Source organism: Cebus imitator, unplaced genomic scaffold (genome assembly GCF_001604975.1).
Source record: "Cebus imitator isolate Cc_AM_T3 unplaced genomic scaffold, Cebus_imitator-1.0 Scaffold39, whole genome shotgun sequence".
NCBI lineage: Eukaryota > Metazoa > Chordata > Mammalia > Primates > Cebidae > Cebus > Cebus imitator.
Genome location: NW_016107354.1, coordinates 4,770,154 through 4,789,141, shown reverse-complemented (window position 1 = coordinate 4,789,141; position 18,988 = coordinate 4,770,154). Strand labels below are relative to the sequence as shown.

At 41.9% G+C, this 18,988-nt stretch overlaps 1 protein-coding gene across 1 annotated transcript; it reads right to left on the bottom strand.

Annotated features, from left to right (window-relative positions):
• Positions 1-99: 99 nt before the first annotated feature.
• LOC108302186 lies at positions 100-18,727 on the bottom strand. The gene is made up of 6 exons (XM_037737568.1): positions 18,681-18,727; positions 3,617-4,079; positions 3,008-3,567; positions 1,505-1,568; positions 1,083-1,221; positions 100-140 (listed from the first exon to the last, which is right to left on the bottom strand). The coding sequence occupies exons 1-5, from the start codon at positions 18,725-18,727 to the stop codon at positions 1,126-1,128; spliced, it is 1,230 nt and encodes a 409-aa protein (XP_037593496.1). The 3' UTR covers positions 100-140; positions 1,083-1,125.
• Between the last annotated feature and the right edge of the window lie 261 nt (positions 18,728-18,988).

Below are 18,988 nucleotides of genomic sequence, written 5' to 3'. Positions count from 1 at the left end.
CACCACATTGGGGGTGGCCCCTCTGCAAGCCACTGGCTATGTCTCTTTTCTTGCCAGGCATTTCAGCTGTGAAGTCAATGCCAGAGAACATGTGAGTTGTTCTTCAAGTGCTGAGATGACCACACTCCTTAGATCTGGGGCTGTCAGGCTACAGGGAAAGAACATGCTAGACAGTACCATATATCAGGGGTTGTCCCTGTGAGCAGTCACTCAGAAGGCTGAATTAGGCAGTGGGCATGTCAAGTGGGAGCAGGAGGGGCAGGCAGGAGAGGAGCTCACACATCCTCCATTAGGAGAGCTGAGAAGTGCAGTGGGCCAGAGCAACATGGAAAGGGCTAGGTGGGGAGGGGTGACTTTTTCTGGCATTCCACATGCTGTTCAGTCCTTCATGCTTTACAGAGGGGCTCTCAAAGCAAATGCAGGTGCAACACATGCCTCTGCCCAGGTAGTGCTGGGCCAGGCCAGAGGCTGGTCTCTGCTCAGGCTCAAGGTGCACAGGGATGTGGATCTGGGGAAGGGTTCTCTCCCTGGCTTCCTGACAACATGCACATCTCGGCAGATGCCACACATCTAAAGGTTCAAACCTACCTCAGACACTGCTCTACCTGTCCCCATCCCCTGCAAGGGCCTCACCTTTACCTTGCAAATGTGAAATGAAGGCTCCTTGCAGGTGTGAAAGAATGTCATATGCAGATTAATGAGGTGGAGCCAAATTTCTAAAATCTCCTGATACATACCAGGTCTATCTCTGGCCTCGCCCTTACCAGTCTTAACCCATCCAATGCTGGGGGGTCTCCCAGTACTGCAAGAGCAATTCCCATAGTGAGCAATTCCATACCTCCTATTTCACTTTCTAACAGCTTTCAGAAATGGAGGTTTTTATTGTATCTAACCATAGTCCTCCCAGCTGCACTGGGACCTCTGTCTCCCCTGAAGTCTGAGAAAGGCTGGTCCCCAAGTCCTCCTGAAAAAATCAGCTTGCTGGACCCCTTGCCAGTGTGTTCTCTCCTACCTCTTGGGATCTTCCTTCTTGGTATGCTACAGGAGAGGAGGCCTTGTGCTGGGTGCTTGGGGAGCCCCACCTGGAGTCCTCTATCTCCTGCTCCTGCTCTAGCTCACTGGTCTTCATCTGCACATAGTCCTGCACCAATGCAGCCAGTGGGAGGCACGCTTCCTCCTCACTGAGTGTGGCCAGTCTGAACTGCTAGCTCCAGGGCTGACCTGTGGAGGAGAAGCAAACTCAACAGGCTGTGAGTCCCTGTCTGCCCCTCCCCAGGATAAGCAACCAGGCTTCCTGGTCTCTGTTTCTTCCCCTGAGGATGTGGCCACTGTGACTCTCAGGGGATAGGGCATGAGGTCCGGGTCCACCTGTGGGCACTGATTAACCAGGAGCCACGCATGACTTCAGAGCCACAGAGCTGTCTGGTCCCAGGGGCAGTGGGAGCAGAGGGGCCCCTGGCTCCAAGCTGTCTCACCTGAATGGTGCTGCCTGGAGGCTGCCCACCTGGCATAGGACCAAGACTGAGAGCCAGGAAGCGAGAGAACTTCTGGGAGCCTCTGACAGCTCTCTGTAACAAGAAAAATGATCCCGCCATTAGGTACAACCAGTCAATACCCAGCTGAGGTCACTGTCACATCCTTTTTCAGTCATTTGAGATACCTGGTATATTAGGGTCTTTCCTCACCTTCTAGTGAGGGGGACCAAGCCAGCTTCAGCTAAGTTTTTGGCATGTTCACACCTGGAGCTAAAGGCAAAAAGCATGGTACCTATTCCTGCACAGAGCTTCTGCTCTGAATACCTGCTTTCTTCCCTACCATGCCCACCAGGCTAGATCCTTCTTCCCATCTATCCTGGACTGTTTAGATGATGTCTTGGGCTCCCCCTGGCATTTTCCACAACTTTTCCAAAGGCACTTCCTAACTAGGAGTCCCCAAGCCTCCTCCGGTTTCAGGCCCCATTTTCCAGTCTTTCCATTTCTTCACACCTCCCCATGAAATATCTTTCCATGCACTCTGTACCCTTCCCCAGGGCCTAGAACAACATGTACAGCTGGGGGTGGGGGATTCAGTTGCCCCTCCTGTAGTCCGCCTTGCCTTTGTTCTTCACAGGAATTTAAATCTCTGGGATCCACACAGCTCTGTTTGTTCAGGGGGCTCTCTAGAGTGTCTCCTAGAGTTCCTCATGTCTTTTGGGGCCCTTCTCAAGAAGTTAGTGTGGCAGAAAGGCTATAGGCCAGGCTTCCTGTACTCCTTGTTTCTGTGTAACCTCAAGCAAGTAACTGGACACTCTCTAGACCTCATCGCCCCAGTGGGGTGTCTTCAAGTTTGAAGGCATTGATGAATGTAAATGGTTTGGAAGCTTGACAGCACAGGGAGAGATGTCCAGGCCTGAGTGTGTTGAGGTTTCGCTTGGGGTTGAAGGGCCTTAGCCCCATCCTATGGGTCTAGTCTACCAGGAAGGCTTTCTGCCCAATATGGCTGAAGACGGAGGACTCACTGCCCCTTTAGGTACTGAGAGAGCTGGGGTTTTCTTTCCCAGGGCAAGGTTGTTATTGCTATAGCCCAGAGAAACACACACACACACAAACACTTCCTCTGCACGTTCCTAGTCCCAAGGACATTTAATGACAGGTACAGAGCCCAAGGCTCTTGCTCGCAGTCAGCTCCTGCCATCCGTAGGGACTGAGTTCTGCAGCTTCACCTAAACGTAGATGGGGGTACTTCATCCATTCCTCGAAGGCCAGACCCCTGGACAAACCCATCTCCTTGTGATCACCTGCTGCCCTACCCTGATTTAGGGACTGTTCCCCAAGGGGCACACACGCCACCGCAGTGTTGGACTCAGCTCAGGTTGCCACCGAAGTAGGCCTCTCCACGCAAGGTATGCCATGGCACCGTGACCGCCCCAAGCAGGGAGCTCGCCTCCGAGAGAGGTGCCCAGCAGCTGAAAGGAGAGGGAGGATTAGGAATAAGGGCCCACTGAAAAAATGACTGGAACTGAATTTACCCTTTGAGAGACTGACAGCCGTTGAAACAGCGCCTCCAAACCAAAGGGGAGAGTCCAGGGGAGATGCAGACGACCGGCTGGGCTAACGGAAAGATCAGACAGACCCACAGTGGGCGGACCCGGACCCCAGCGGGCTCTCCAGCAGTGGTACCACTGAGACTGGCGATCTGAACAGGACAGCAACCTCCAGAAGGCTCACCCGGGGGGAGTGAAGCCCTTTGCGGTGCCCCCTCCCCGAATAACAAGCCACCTCTCATTGCAGCCTCCAACAAGCCCGCTCCACCCCAACGCGCACGCGGACACACACGCGCGCGCACGCACGCACGCACGCACACGCCTTCCTGCCCCTCCATCGGCGAGGGCAACCCCTCTGAAAACCGTTTGCACAGCGGCCTTGCGCCGAGGAGCTCTGTTTGTGGAGATGCCCTGTGCCTGCCGGTCCAGGACAGTTCACCTGCTGCCGACTGCCTGAGGCAAAAGCCCGGACGCACCACAGCCCGTCCTGCAGCGCCCTCCAACGGAACACAAGGGGCTCTGCAGGCCCGAAGGCTACCAGGTGTCTGTACTCAGCTAAGGATATGCACTCTCATCCGATGCTAACGAACTCACCCTACTTAAGGTGTTAGAAATGCGCGGCCCTCGGGTGAGCGGGGTCTCGCCGCCTCCCAGCCGTCTCCTCGCTAACTCGCGGACTGTGACTGCCAGAAGCACCCTCACGAAGGGCCCGCACACACGCCACCAACGGACGCAGTCTTGGTTGGCATTCACGTCTCGGACACACTGACCATCATTCTGTACACACTTGCCCTCCCTGCAAGTGAAACATCTTTCCAAAATGGACGCTTTGCAGGCATCGGGCCCCGGAGCCGAGCGTAGGTCCAGAGGCACAGCGAGTCCTGCCGCCTCCCGGACCTGGCTACCGCGATCTAGAAGACTCGCCACCTGGTCAGGCCGAAGGATTCGGCCTGGTATATTAGGTCCTGACACCCGCGGCCGTGGAGCCCCTGGACCCGTGCACCTGGGCGGCGGGTTTGCCCCGGGGTCCTCCGGTCCGCTGGCCGCCGCTCTTTCGCTGCCGGCAGGGGGCGCTTCTTAGACGCTTTGCTTGCTCCTTGTGCGATCTGGGCCCAGAAGGGCAAACTTTTCTAAGGCTGGCGCTCAGCAAATGCTCCCAGAAAAAGCGCATGGGAACTGATTTCATTCCCTGAAAACTGCTCAACCAGAAATCCCCATGTGCTGACCGTCCAGTGCGTCCTCAGACTTCCAAAATAAAAGCCACCCTGTCAGAAGCCAGTGGACCATGCCAGACCTAAGCATAGCGAGCAACAGGGAAACCTGCGGGGATCAATTAGGTTCGGACCCAGCAAATCAAAACCGTTTTTTGTTGCTGCTGCCTGGGTGCAATCCCCCAACCAGGAATAAATCCAGAACACATCTGCATTTTATATCTGATCTCTTCTTAGCTGGGAAAGCAAACTGCTGGGGCAAAGACTAGCTTCGTTTTATTTGGTGAACAAAATCAATTTCTCTATACGGTAAAGGTGTCCTTCAAGGCCAGAACTGGGGTGAGATGAGTAAGGCATTTGTTTCCATTGCAAAATTTAAAGGGGTGCCAAGAATCTCAGAAATCCAGAATAATATTTTAACATAATGTCTTTAATGATAAAAATGAGTAAAAAAAAATCCAGGACAAACAAAATAACATCTAAACGTGAAATAGGCTCTGACAGGGCCAGGAATCGGGTGAGGTGAGTGAGGCCAGCTCGTGTAAATGCCATCTCCTGTCATGTCTTCATTAAAATGCTAATATTTTGTGTTTTTTTTGTATTTTTAATTTTCATTTTTAATCATATCGCTGTTTTAGTCATCTGTGGCTGCCATAACAAAATACCATAGACTAAGTAGCTATAATTTCTCACAGTTCTGGAGGCTGGGACGTCCAAGATCAAGTTGTCCAACCATTAGGTTTCCAGTGAGTGCTCTCTTCCTGGCTTGCAGATGGCTGCCTTCTTACTGTGTTCTCAAATGGCAGCAAAAGAGAAGAAGTAAACTTGTTGGTATCTCTTCTTCTAAGGGCACTAATCCCATCATGGGGGCTCCCACTCTCTCAACCTCATCTAAACCTAATTACCTCTCAAATGCCCCATCTCCAAATACCATCATATTGGGGGTTAAGTCTCCAACATGAATTTTGGAAGGACACAATTTAGTCCATATCTATTGCACTTTTTGTCTTGATATATGCAGTATTCAGGGTTCTCCAGAGATACAGTGTGTGTGTGTATGTGTGTGTGTGTGTGTGTGTGTAATTTATATTTATTATAAAGTATTGGATTATACAATTATGTGAGAAGTCCCACCATCTTTCATCTGCAAGCTAGAGACCCAGGAAAGCTGGTGGTGTAGTTTGAAGGCCTGAGAGCCAATGGTACAGATTCCAGTCTGGACCTGAAGTCCTGAGAACCATGGGCCCCAAGCGAAAGAGACCAATGACCCAGCTCAAGTGGTCAGGCAGACAGATGGTGAATCCAACCTTCCCCAATCTTTTTGTTCGACCAATCTCTCAACCAATTTGATGATGCCCACACACTCCTTCACTCACATCCAGTCCTGCTTACCAGCTTTGTCAAGTGCCACCTCTTCTTCCAAAGTTGAAACAATTCATGTGATCCATTTCTTCTTGGAGGAGCTTTTTACCCTTCTGAATCAGTATACTTTGTGACTCAGTTTGCCTTGTGACTTCAGCTTTCTGGAGGGCCCAAAAAAGTATTGTTTTGTAGATTATTCAGCTTTTTCTCATTGTTAGGGTGGGAGTGATATGCCTTTGCTGCTTTCTAAATTGTAAGCAGGAACAGAATCCTTTTAACACCATTTTAACATTTTTAATCATACAGTTTAGTGGCAATAATTATATTCCCAGTGTTGTGCAAATCATCACCATTATCCATTTCCAGAATTTGTTTGCCATCCCAAATGGAAACGGTATTTGACAATAATCCCCACTATTCCTTCTACCTGTCCCTGGTAACCTCTATGATACTTTCTGTCTGTATGAGTTTGCCTATTCTGGGTGCCTCATATAAGTAAAATTCTACAATATTTGTCCTTTTTTCTCTGGCTTTCACTTGGCATAATGTCCTCAGGATTCATCATGTTGTAGCATATGGCAGGTATACAATTATCGATTTGAGTCTGTGCTTTCAATTCTTTTGTGTATTTTCTTAAAACAATCATTTTTTAAATTGGAGTTTATTTTTATTTTGAATGTCATGTAAACTTATAAACTAAAAACTTATACTCTAAAATTCAGAAGAGAAAAAAAATTATTCTTATACATTTACTGTATTTCCTTCCTGGATTTTATGCTCATTTATTTTGCATTAACAATAGTGTGTTATGTAAGATTTCTTGGGAAGCAAACTCTGAGTTGGAGATTTGTGTGGCAAAAGGCAATTGAGAGGAATCCCTGGTATCAACACCTATAAGGGAGTGAAGAAAGTAGGGCAGAGAGAAAAGATGAACTGTACAGGAAAGACCTATCTCACAGGGAGCTCTAGAGCTGGGCTGGAACTTCAGAGTTGTACCAGCTTCAGGCAAGGGGCCTGAGCCTTTATGCCTCACTGAAATAGAGCCAGCTTCATTGGCATATTACCTGTGCAATCACACAGGGCCCCTACACTTAGAAGGGCCCCATGCCTAGTTTAATGTTCTGCTGTTACTTTCATGAAGTTCCTAATAATTTTGGAGCAAGAGGACCCACATTTTCATTTTTCATTGGACTTTGCAGTTTATATAGCTGGTCCTACCCTCAACCATCCATTCAATGAGAATTTTTCCCAGGAAGGATCTAGACCTTGATCAACACAACTCCCTCTGGCTGAGAGCCATTCTCAGAAATTGACTCATCTGATAGCTTTCAGCCACCATACTCCAATAGGGCTGGAGTAATGCAAGCCTCAGTCCTGAAAGCGAGATTTGGGCAGTACACAACAGCATCCACTACAAACAGCTTCAGACATGTACCACTTTCACACAGCTGTAATTATGGCGTATATATACACACTTGTCTACTTTGTACCTATCACATCACAGACATTTTCAGTGAAACTGCATTGTCTTCATAGCTATGCCTTTTAACTATGTATAATATTTCAAGTGTAGATGTATTTTACTTCATAATTTCATTTCCCTCATCAGTCATTTACTATATCTATTTTACTATTTCATTGTAATTTTATTACTAGAATCTCAAATTTTCTGTGACAACAGGGATAGAAACTTATCTATTGATTTGTTGTTGGTCAGTTAGGTTTCTAACTTATTCCTGTATAAGATATAATGAACATCTTTCTTCAGGGTTTTCCATGTTTGAGATTATTTCTTGGTGTAGATTATATATAGAATTATTAGATGAGGTAGGTCATTTTTGTGGCTTGGATAGAAATTGCTAAATTGTTCTTCAAAAAAAATCAATTAGATATTTTATTATCAATATCAAATATCAATAGACAAGGAAGTATTTGTTTCATGGCATCATGGCCATTATTGTGGGTTTAAAATTTTTTTCTGCTCATTATATTTTTTTAAATATTATTCTTATTTTAATAGGCAAAATAGCACTTCAGAGATTGTTTGCCAGCAAATTACTAAGAAAAAATTGAAAAATTCAGAAAAGTTGAAGAAATCATACAATGAATACCCATGTAACCAATACCTAGACTTTAAAATTTTGCTATATTAGCTTTAACACATATTTAGATATCTATTCATCCCTCTGTATATGCATTAATGCATATTATTTTTAACTTATCTCAAAGTAAGCTGCATTCAGCAGGACACTTCACCTCTACACACGTTAGTATGCATATCTTAAATAGGGTTCAATATTCACTTGCTGGTCCTTTTTAGGGAAAAAGTTTCAATACAATGAAATGCATAAATTTTGAGCATACGGTTGGATGCGTTTTGAAAACTGCATACACCTACAAAATGTAAACCTAAAAAAAAAATAGGATGTTATCATTATGCCAAAAAGTTGCCTCATGCCCCTTTCCATCAAACCCTGCCCCCAATACCTGCCCCCACCTTCCCAGAGGCAAATACCATTTTCAATTTTTAATAAATCATAGTTTACTAAAGGCAGCTCCAGAACTCCATATAAATGGACTCATACAGTATGTATGCTTTGAGATACACATTTTTTCACTTGGCATGTTTTTGAGAGTCATCCATATTGTTTTGTATACCAGCAGGTTTCCCTCTCCTGTTTTATTGCTGAGTAGTATTCCATTGCATGAATATAAGAGTTATTTATTGATTCTCCTGTTGATATATACCCGAGTTATGTCTGGTTTTTGGCTTTTCTGAATTAAGTTGCTGTGATTTCAGAGATATTTTATTTTGCATTTTTTTTTATTATGAGTGAAGCTGTGCCTTTTCATGTTTGTTTACACATTGTTAATTCCTCTTTAATGAATTATATATCTACTCATGGCCTTTGTTTAATAATTTCTTGGAATTTCAAAGTTGTCTGGTATGTTTTTAAGAACTTTTTAAATAGTAAATGTATGGATGGGCACGGTGGCCATGCCTGCAATCCCAGCACTTTGGGAAGCCAAGGCGGGTGGATCACCTGATGTCAGGAATTCAAGACCAGCCTGGCCAACATGATGAAACCCCATCTCTACTAAAAATACAAAACAAAAATTAGCTGGTTGTGGTGGCAGGCACCTATATAATCCCAGCTACTCAGGAGGCTGAGGCAGGAGAATCACTTGAACCTGGGAGGCAGGGGTTACAATGAGCCAAGATTACACCATTGCACTCCAGGCTGGGCAACAAGAGTGAAACCCCTTCTTTAAATAAATAAATAACTAAAGTAAACGTATTACGCCCATAAGTATCTTACTTGTAGTTTGGTATTTAACTATTTTCATAACTTTTATTTGGGCAGTAATGGCTAATTCTCAATATTTAATTATAAGATAGAGGTTCTATTTTCCAATATATTCTAAAATAATCTGAGAGGATTATTTATATAATATTTTTAACAAATTTTTGTTCTCTTCAGAAATTTAATACCACTATTGCCAGAATACACACCACACACACATATACATATTCTCTCACACACAAATTTTTACAAAGAAAAAATAAGTGGTTTAAATTGATTTTAACTTTATATGTAAGTTCTAGGATATTATTAGATTCATAGCTGAGACCATATTATGAAGTTCTGAAATTAATATCACATAGCCAAAATGCATTTTTTCAAAATTTTCATTTGCCCTAGGATAATAATTACTGTAAAATTGTACTTTAGAGCTTAGGTTAAAATACTGCTTTTATACCAATCCATGTGTAAGACAATATAAAGCCTGGCCCTTTCTCTACATTGACAGTTTAAAGATCTCTAATTAACTGGAGTGTTCCAAATTGTACAGAGATTATGGTTTTTGAAGGAGAGAGCCAAAAGTCTTCTATCAAAGGGCCTATTGAGAGAGAACTTAAAAAGGAAATAAAATGATTGCTAGCTTGCCCTATATTAGGGCAAGAGAGAACTATATATATATTATATATATATACATTATATTATTATATAATATAATATAATTATATATATTTTATTATTATATTATATATATGATAATATATTATTATCAGAGAGAACTATATTACTTAGAAATACTTGAGCAGCTGGTGAAAAACAAAAAAAAATAATAATAATAATAAAGAGAACTATACTACTTCTCTTTGAGTGGGGTAGACTATTGAATCCAGGTAATAGGGTACCTAGATGAGGATTCTGCTTAGTGATTTGGCAGTAATCTAATAATTCAGTATTTGGAAATCTATACCAAGGAAATTCTTTCACACATAGAGAATACTGTATGAAAGAGGATGTTTATTATAACACTGTTTAAATAGCTTTACCACAAGGAAACCCAGCGATAATTTGTATTTACTTATAAGATTGTGTTCTAAAGATATCAACACATAAGTATAATGAAAATTACCAAATCAAAACTGGAAACCAAACATTAGATATTCATGTTTTATCAATTATTAAACTTGAATTCAGTAATAATATTCACCATAGGCTTTTAACTAAAATGTATTAGCCCACAGACTTCTCATATTCCTGCTATATTTGCTAAGACACCTGGTTCCCTAGGGCAATGAATGTACTGAAGAGAAAATATAGCCAGGTCTTTCTGCTTGGACCAGACTGATTTGTAATGAAAGACATCACGACAGAATATAAATTATCCAGATACTGTGTGGGAAACTTCCAGTTTTACAGGAGAAAAATATGTATTTCCCCACTTATTTCAGAGTAAATCATAGAAATTTTTAAATAACTAAATTCATTAAAGAGAAATTTGCAATAGCAGAAATTTTTCTCTACTTATTTTATTCTGTGTTGACAAATCGGCTTAAATAAATCAACCTGTATTGCTTAACCTGGAACTCAAACATCTACAAATTGACTTAGATTTGATCCCAAACCATTTTAATTCTACCTGTCATGCAGACAGCCAATTACTGAAATGACAAGTATTGCAGTAGAGAAAAAATTTATTCACAGGACAGCCAGAGAAGGAGACAGTAGAACAGCTCTCAAATCCAGCTTCCTGAAAATAAGACTTAGGGATACTTATTAAATAAAGAAGCACGGTGATATAAAGCATGTGGAAAGATAATTGGCAGTGGGGAAAAATGAGGTAATCACTGATCCTGCACTAAGCATAGTCAAAGTTCATGGGTCTTCACAGGATATATGTTCAAAAAAATAAGGGTGGAGTTTTGGGTCCTCTGACATCAAAAGGTCACCTTTCAGACATCTGTGCAGGCTCATCCAGAGGGTTTCAACTGGTTTGAACTGGACAGGGACTGCCATTCCTGAAAGACATCTTAAGGAATCATTACCATGGCGACATATATGTCAGAGGTATTATTTAAAAGGAAGCTAGTGAAGGCTAAGTTATAGTGTTTAGTAGCATGGCTTTCAGTTATATGGGTTAAAAAAAAAAACAACTCAATTTCAGATTGAACAGTATTAGATATCCAATCTGAATAGGTTTATACTCACTCTCACATAGTTGAGACAGCCTGGAAAAAAAAGAAAGAAAGAAAAATCACAGCCCTAGGAGTAAATACGCTATGTTGTTTTTTTTCTGCCACCAGCTCAATGTGTAACCTTGAGTGAGTCATTTGTCCTCTCAGGGCTCAACTTCCACATCTGAATGTAAAATACAGTTTTTGGATATTTCTTCCAATTTCGAAATTCTATAATGTTGCTGTAAAGCCTGTGCCATGTGAACCCAACACTACTTTTATAATATCAGGTCATGCTATGCCTTCCAGAAGTATAGCTAAAAGGTGCAAGAATGTGTCATTGTGGTGTGAGGCATAATCAGGAAAATTACTGCCCCATTGCCTGGAGAGGAGAAGTATACAATTCTCAGAAGAGACAGGAAAAGGAGGTGAGGAGCTCTATGTCCTTCAGACCAGTAGGGATTATTCCTTCTTCTTTAAAAGAGGCTTGCATTGTGTCTGGGACCTTGCTTCTCTGTGAACAAGTTTTCTGTGGATAGCACCATGTGTTTCTGTAGACAAAAGCTTCCCAATGCGGTTGTCTGATGAATCCCCACCACAAGGCAAAACACATCTTCTGCTAGAGCCTAAAAACTGGCTTGAAATACCCACAGAGGGCCCTCTAAGGAGGAGTATTGATGGGAGAGACTATCTCAGGTAGACCCAGCCAATCACCCAGGATGGATTCAGGGCCCACGATGTGCCTAACCACATGTGATGGTGTTAAGGTTTAGAGGAAGAGTAATATAGGGATCCTATCTTCCAGAAGTCTAGGGCCATTCTCATTAAATGATAAATGTAAGAGAGAAAGCCCTGCAAGATGAATGCTGAGCTAGGTGACAAGAAGTGTAAATGCTGGAGGGGCTCACAGGCAGAGAGGAATTACGGGCCAGAGCATTCGGATAAAGCTCTGGAACAGAGGCACTCTGGAGCAGGCCTGGGGAGGGTGGGTGTGAGGATGCATAGAAATTAGAAAGCTGGGTATTCCTGTGGAAAGTCTAACTGACCTTCTCTTGCAGGCCCAGAAAATGCTCTATTTTCTATCTGATGTTTAAAATGCCAGTCTCTAAAACCCCAGAGAAATAAACCTTCTGTACCACCAACCATCTGCAAATGTCCCTTCTGAAGACCAGAAGACAATTTTCAAAGTTGTTGAAGAACATGATCTGAGTGTTATGACCCAAGATATAGTACCCAGATACAGGCCCAGGTTGTTCACATCTGAGAGGTACACAACCTCCACAAATGACACTAAAGAATTTCTCAATTTACATTCCACAATGATTAAAAATTTTGGGGGTGTTCAGAGGCAAAGGCCAGATGATTCTCTTCTTGTGTCCTCTGAGGGTACTGACCTGTAAAACCAGGGAGAGAGGGGTCGGAGGCATCCCCACTAAATTTGCAAGCCACTGCTAGGAGGCACCCTTCATCATCATCAGGGTATTAGGGCTCCCAAAGAACATTTTCTAAATAATCAAAGTTAATTCTTCAAGTGCTAAGGATTTTTTCTTTCTGTTTTGGAAATTTGGCCATATCTTTCAAAAATACATATACACTTCCCTGTATTCTTTTTTTTTTTTTTTTNTGATACAGTTAAAGAGTTGAATAGTTTGCAACAGAGACTCACATCGCCTAAAATACTTACTATGTAGCCCTTTAGAGAAAAAGTTTGCTGATCCCTGCCATGGAAGAAGAACCACTATAGTTAACAGTTTTTTTTTTTTTTTTAAATAAAGTAACAACAAAATCAAATTATTAAATAAAAATAATTCACAATTGTTTTGTCACTAACGTTTTCTCTTTATGTCATACCCAGTCTATGTGGATGGGGGCTCTAATCACCATTTGCTTCTGTAGTTGCAGCATTTTAATTCATGGTACCTTGTATTTTATGTCCCCAATAATTCATCTTGCCAGTCTTTGCTTTTATTTTTTACACAAACGTTATTTTTTTTTGTCTTTTTTTTAATTATTGCATTTTAGGATTTGGGGTACATGTGAAGAACATGCAAGATTGTTGCACAGGTACACACATGGCAGCGTGATTTGCTGCCTTCCTCCCCTTCACCTATATCTGGCATTTCTCCCCATGCTATCTCTCCCCAACTCCCCACCCCCTGCTGTCCCTCCTCTATTTGCCCCCAACGGACCCTAGGGTGTGATGCTCCCCTCCCTGTATCCATGTGTCCTCATTGTTCAACACCCGCCTATAAGCGAGAACATGCAGTGTTTGATTTTCTGTCCTTGTGTCAGTTTGCTGAGAATGATGGTTTCCTAGTTCATCCATGTCTCTACAAAGGACACAAACTCATCGTTTTTGATGGCTGCATAATATTCCATGGTGTATATGTGCCACATTTTCCCTGTCCAGTCTATCATCGATGGGCATTTGGGTTGGTTCCAGGTCTTTGCTATTGTGAACAGTACTGCAATGAACATTCGTGTGCATGTGTCCTTATAGTAGAATGATTTATAATCCTTTGGATATATACCCAGTAATGGGATTGTTGGGTCAAATGGAATTTCTATTTCTCGGTCCTTGAGGAATTGCCACACTGTCTTCCACAATGGTTGAACTAATTGACACTCCCACCAACAGTGTAAAGGTGTTCCTATTTCTCCACATCCTCTCCAGCATCTGTTGTCTCCAGATTTTTTAATGATCGCCATTCTAACTGGTGTGAGATGGTATCTCAATGTAGTTTTGATTTGCATTTCTCTAATGACCAGTAATGATGAGCATTTTTTCATATGTTTGTTGGCCTCATGTATGTTTTCTTTTGTAAAGTGTCTGTTCATATCCTTCACCCACTTTTGAATGGGCTTGTTTTTTTTCTTGTAAATCTGTTTTAGTTCTTTGTAAATTCTGGATATCAGCCCTTTGTCCGATGGGTAGACTGCAAAAATTTTTTCCCATTCTGTTGGTTGCCGATTCACTCTAACGACTGTTTCTTTTGCCATGCAGAAGCTGTGGAGTTTGTCTATTTGTCTAATGTGGAGTTAGGTCCCATTTGTCTATTTTGGCTTTTGTTGCCAATGCTTTTGGTGTTTTGGTCATGAAGTCCTTGCCTATGCCTACGTCCTGAATGACTTTGCCTAGATTTTCTTCTAGGGTTTTTATGGTGTTAAGTCTTATGTTTAAATCTTTAATCCATCTGGAGTTAATTTTAGTGTAAGGTGTCAGGAAGGGGTCCAGTTTCTGCTTTCTGCACATGGCTAGCCAGTTTTCCCAACACCATTTATTAAACAGGGAATCCTTTCCCCATTGCTTGTTTTTGTCAGGTTTGTCAAAGATCGGATGGTTGTAGATATGTTGTGTTGCCTCCAAGGCATCTGTTCTGTTCCATTGGTCTATAGCTCTGTTTTAGTACCAGTACCATGCTGTCTTGATTACTGTAGCCTTGTAGTATAGTTTGAAGTCCGGTAGTGTGATGCCTCCCGCCTTGTTCTTTTTGCTTAGAATTGACTTGGCTATGCGGGCTCTCTTTTGGTTCCATATGAAGTTTACGGTGTTTTTTTCCAGTTCTGTGAAGAAGGTCATTGGTAGCTTGATGGAAATAGCGTTGAATCTGTAAATTACTTTGGGCATTATGGCCATTTTCACGATACTGATTCTTCCTAACCAGGAACATGGAATGTTTCTCCATCTGTTTGTGTCCTCTCTTATTTCATTGAGCAGTGGCTTGTAGTTCTCCTTGAAGAGGTCCTTTACATTCCTTGTTAGTTGTATTCCTATTTTATTCTCTTTGTAACAATTGTGAATGGTAGTTCGTTCTTGATTTGGCTCTCTTTAAGTCTGTTACTGGTGTATAGGAATGCTTGTGATTTTTGCACATTGATTTTGTATCCTGAGACTTTGCTAAAGTTGCTTATCAGTTTCAGGAGATTTGGGGCCGAGACGATGGTGTCTTCTAGACATATAATCATGTCGTCTGCAAATAGAGACAATTTGACTTCCTCCTTTCCTATTTGAATACCCTCTATTTCTTTTTCTTGCCTGATTGCTCTGGCTAGAACTTCCAGTAAAATATTGAATAGGAGTGGTGAGAGAGGGAATCCTTGTCTAGTGCCAGATTTCAAAGGGAATGCTTCCAGTTTTTGCCCATTCAGTGGGATATTGGCTGTTGGTTTGTTGTAAATAGCTTTTATTACTTTGAGATACGTTCCGTCAATACCTCGTTTATCGAGGGTTTATAGCATAAAGGGCTGTTGAATTTTGTCAAAGGCCTTCTCTGCAACAATTGAGATAATCATGTGGTTTTTGTCTTTGGTTCTGTTTATGTGGTGAATTACATTTATAGACTTGCGTATGTTGAACCAGCCTTGCATCCCCAGGATGAAGCCTACTTGATCATGGTGGATAAGCTTTTTGATGTGCTCTTGCTATCGGCTTGCCAGTATTTTATTAAAGATTTTGGCATCTATGTTCATCATGGATATTTGCCTGAAGTTTTCTTTTCTTGCTGTGTCTCTGCCAGGTTTTGGTATCAGGATGATGTTGGTCTCATAAAATGATTTGGGAAGGATTCCCTCTTTTTGGATTATTTGGAATAGTTTCAGAAGGAATGGTACCAGCTCCTCTTTGTATGTCTGGTAGAATTCGGCTGTGAACCTGTCTGGATCTGGGCTTTTTTTGGGTGGTAAGCTCTTAATTGCTGCCTTAACTTCGGACCTTGTTATTGGTCTATTCAGGTTTTCAATTTCTTCCTGGTTTAGGCTTGGGAGGATGCAAGTGTCCAGGAATTTATCCATTTCTTCCAGGTTTACTAATTTATGTGCATAGAGTTGTTTGTAATAATCTCTGATGATGTTTTGAATTTCTGTGGAATCTGTGGTGATATCCCCTTTATCGTTTTTTATTGCATCTATTTGATTATTCTCTCTTTTCTTTTTTAAGAAGTACTCTTAAAATTAGAATGTACTCTTAAATTAGAATGTTCTTATATAATTTTAATTTTCTTTGATGAGGCTGTTCATTTAATGAGAACATGAATTAATGTGTTCTGTTGTCATACACATGATGCTCTCAGGCTTTGAGATGTGTGGGATTGATATTCTCTACCCTTAATGATCTCAGAGTTCTGTGCTTCTTGGTTTGTTACATCTATATTTTATAATTATAGTTTCCTTTTTTATTATCAGATTGTCAGCTGTCTCCAGAATTGCTGGTGTGGTTATCTCTAACAACAATTCAATCTACTGTTTACTTTGCTTCTTCAAATCTACTGTTTTCAGAAGCACAATATAAGAATGTTTATGAAACTCATTTGAAAGCAAAAGTAAGAAAGCTTTAAATTAAGACTTAAATGTCTCTCTGAGTGATATTCATGAATTTTAAATAGAGAGTTTTGTTACTTTCCTTTCCCTTCACTCAGTGTCCCATATGAGACCAGTTGGTAGGGAAGAATTTTAGTAACATCTTCCATGAACACAATCATGGGGAAGTCCCTGGGTATAAGCTGGTTGTTTGGTGCAGACTATAATTACTGACCCCCAAGACTGATCACATTTCCTGTGTTTTGTACACTTGTAGAACTGTTTCTTTACTTCAGAAAACAGAAATGTTTGGCATCTTGAAAACATAGTAATGTATGAAAACATAAATAATAAATTTACTCGTGATTATTTGACTGGTCTTGGCATCCATCAGTAGACTGTAAACCCCAGGAACATAGGGACCATGACTGATTTTGCTTACCATTATATCTCCAGCACCTAATCTAGTAGGTGCCCAATACATTTGTGGTGAGTGGCTGAAAGAATGCATGGCAAGTCAAGAGCCCAGAATTCTGGTTCTACTGGTGCTGTCTTGTGTGACCTTGGACAGAACATTAAACTTCCTCTGACTCTCTGTTACTACATTTGGAAGAGGGTCTTCAACAAAATCATGAACTGTTCATGCACTTTCAGATTTCTATTTTTTTGAAACCCAAGGAAAGGAATGCAATATATGAAGAACAGAAGATGGCTCAGTGGGAGCTGGATGGGAGGAAGTGGCAAGGATTGATTAGCTGAGCATCTCTAGAAAGTGGCAAGAATAACTCCTGGTTCTGAGAAATGTGATTTCTCTAAATTGATCTAGCCTTTGGAAAAATTGTGAAGGAAAAGAAGTTTCTCCGCAAAACTTCCTTTCCCCTTCTGCAACCTCTTCTTAAATCCCCACAGCCACCACCGTCATCGTCACCATGCAACCACCTCCAATAAATCAGTATCATCATGTCTCCCATTCTGTCTTGCCTACAAATGTGGGATTAAATTCATGCATGCATAAGCAGTTTTAGGAACTTCCTATTACTGTACTCTCCCTCCACCAGGGATTGCATTTTCCAACTTAGCCTGCTACAGGGAATGTTCAATTCAGATAAATTAATTTGTAAAGACTGAACTTCAGGCAGTGGGGTGGGGAGGACTTTTTAAAGTGGTCACAGGGAGACTTTCATAAGGTTCCTAATCTCACCCAGAAGTGCCCAAGAGCACAAACACAGTTTCTACTCACTATTTTGTAATCAAAGTCTTCATTTGGGTACCCTACCTCCCAGCATGAGGACTAAAATAAGGCAAGTGAATAATTCACCTTGGGAACAGAATTTAAGAGGGCTCCAAGAAGCTCAGAATCAAGATGATACTTTAATGCAACACTTTCAAATCAAAACTGAGGCAAAAACCCATTATGAACAAAACATCAGATTTTTAATAAGGCAGCATCAGTACTATCAATGTTTTTCTTTTAGCTCAGGCTCCAATATGGCTCAGCTTGGCACTTGCTCTGACTCTCCCTTCCTTCTATTCTGATGAAACAGACGGATAGTGCACATAATAGAACATGCAATGGAGGCACATTTGCACTGATTGCATCACTCTGTGTTGGGAGCTCTCTGGGACAACATCCATGGCCCAGGCCAGGGCTGCGGCCATTCAAGAACAGAAGGGGAGCCCACAAGAATTTCACTTGATACTGCCCCTCAGGATGAATTCTGGAACTTCAGTTCAATTCCCAAAGGCCCAGAAAGAAGCTCTGATTCCGGCACAACATTGCTGTTCTCTGTTAAAACCATTAATGTTCTGCACATAGAAATGGCAGAGCCCTGTACAGGGTATTCACCTATTCCACCCTGAGTACTGCAGATAAGATATCAGTCATGAAACAGTGAAATCCTTCACTTCCTGCTTCCCCAAACCTTCCTGTCATGATAAAAGCCAAACATTGTTGATTGTTTTCTATCACTCAAAGAGGAAATGCAGGGAGTGGGAGGGGGTATTTCTCTTTGTGAGCTAAGGGAACATAATAAACTGTTTCAGGGGAGGCTTTGTGTCCAGAAAGACTTATAGCTATTCCTGAGAATCCCCCACCTATTATCTCTCAAGCGCGCTGGCGTGTGGTGGAGTAGGAAACATCTCATCAGTGCAGTCAGTCTGCATCAGGGGTAACTCAGCTCTCCTCTGCTATGCAGCCAGGGGAAGAATGCCAAAGAAGGAATGCTCTTTAATTTAAGTGAATTGGAGGATATTTTTGTAATGAAAATTAATCCTTTCTGAAAATAAATGATGGCAGGGGGCCCACTCCAGAACCAAGTACCTGTACTGCATAACAGCTGTGGCCAGACCAAAAACTGTAAGCTTCATGGTGCTGCAAAGGCAGGGTTGACCTCAGGCATCCCATAGGTGATATTCCACAGCTCCTGGCGCCTCAACAGCATTGCCTCCCACCCACTGTCCCAATATCCATCCTGTGTCATCTCCACTGGCCTTTGGTAAGAAATTAGAGACAAGGTTTAGAGCAATGATCTCTCATAATTATTTTTTTATTAGATTATTAATAAGAATTTTAAGGAATCTCTTAATAGGCATTTGTAATAGGCAGTAAGTAGATATTCTGTGGCTGGA

What these genes read in the sequence shown, in the direction of transcription:
- LOC108302186 (XM_037737568.1), bottom strand. Translation starts at nt 18,727, where the DNA reads ATGAAGCTTACAGTTTTTGGTCTGGCCACAGCTGTTATGCAGTACAG. An exon ending in TTTCTAACACCTTAAGTAGG is followed by an intron (nt 3,568 to 3,616) that starts GTGAGTTCGTTA and finishes AGCTGAGTACAG; the next exon opens with ACACCTGGTAGCCTTCGGGC. An exon ending in GGCTGTCAGTCTCTCAAAGG is followed by an intron (nt 1,569 to 3,007) that starts GTAAATTCAGTT and finishes TTCTTGTTACAG; the next exon opens with AGAGCTGTCAGAGGCTCCCA.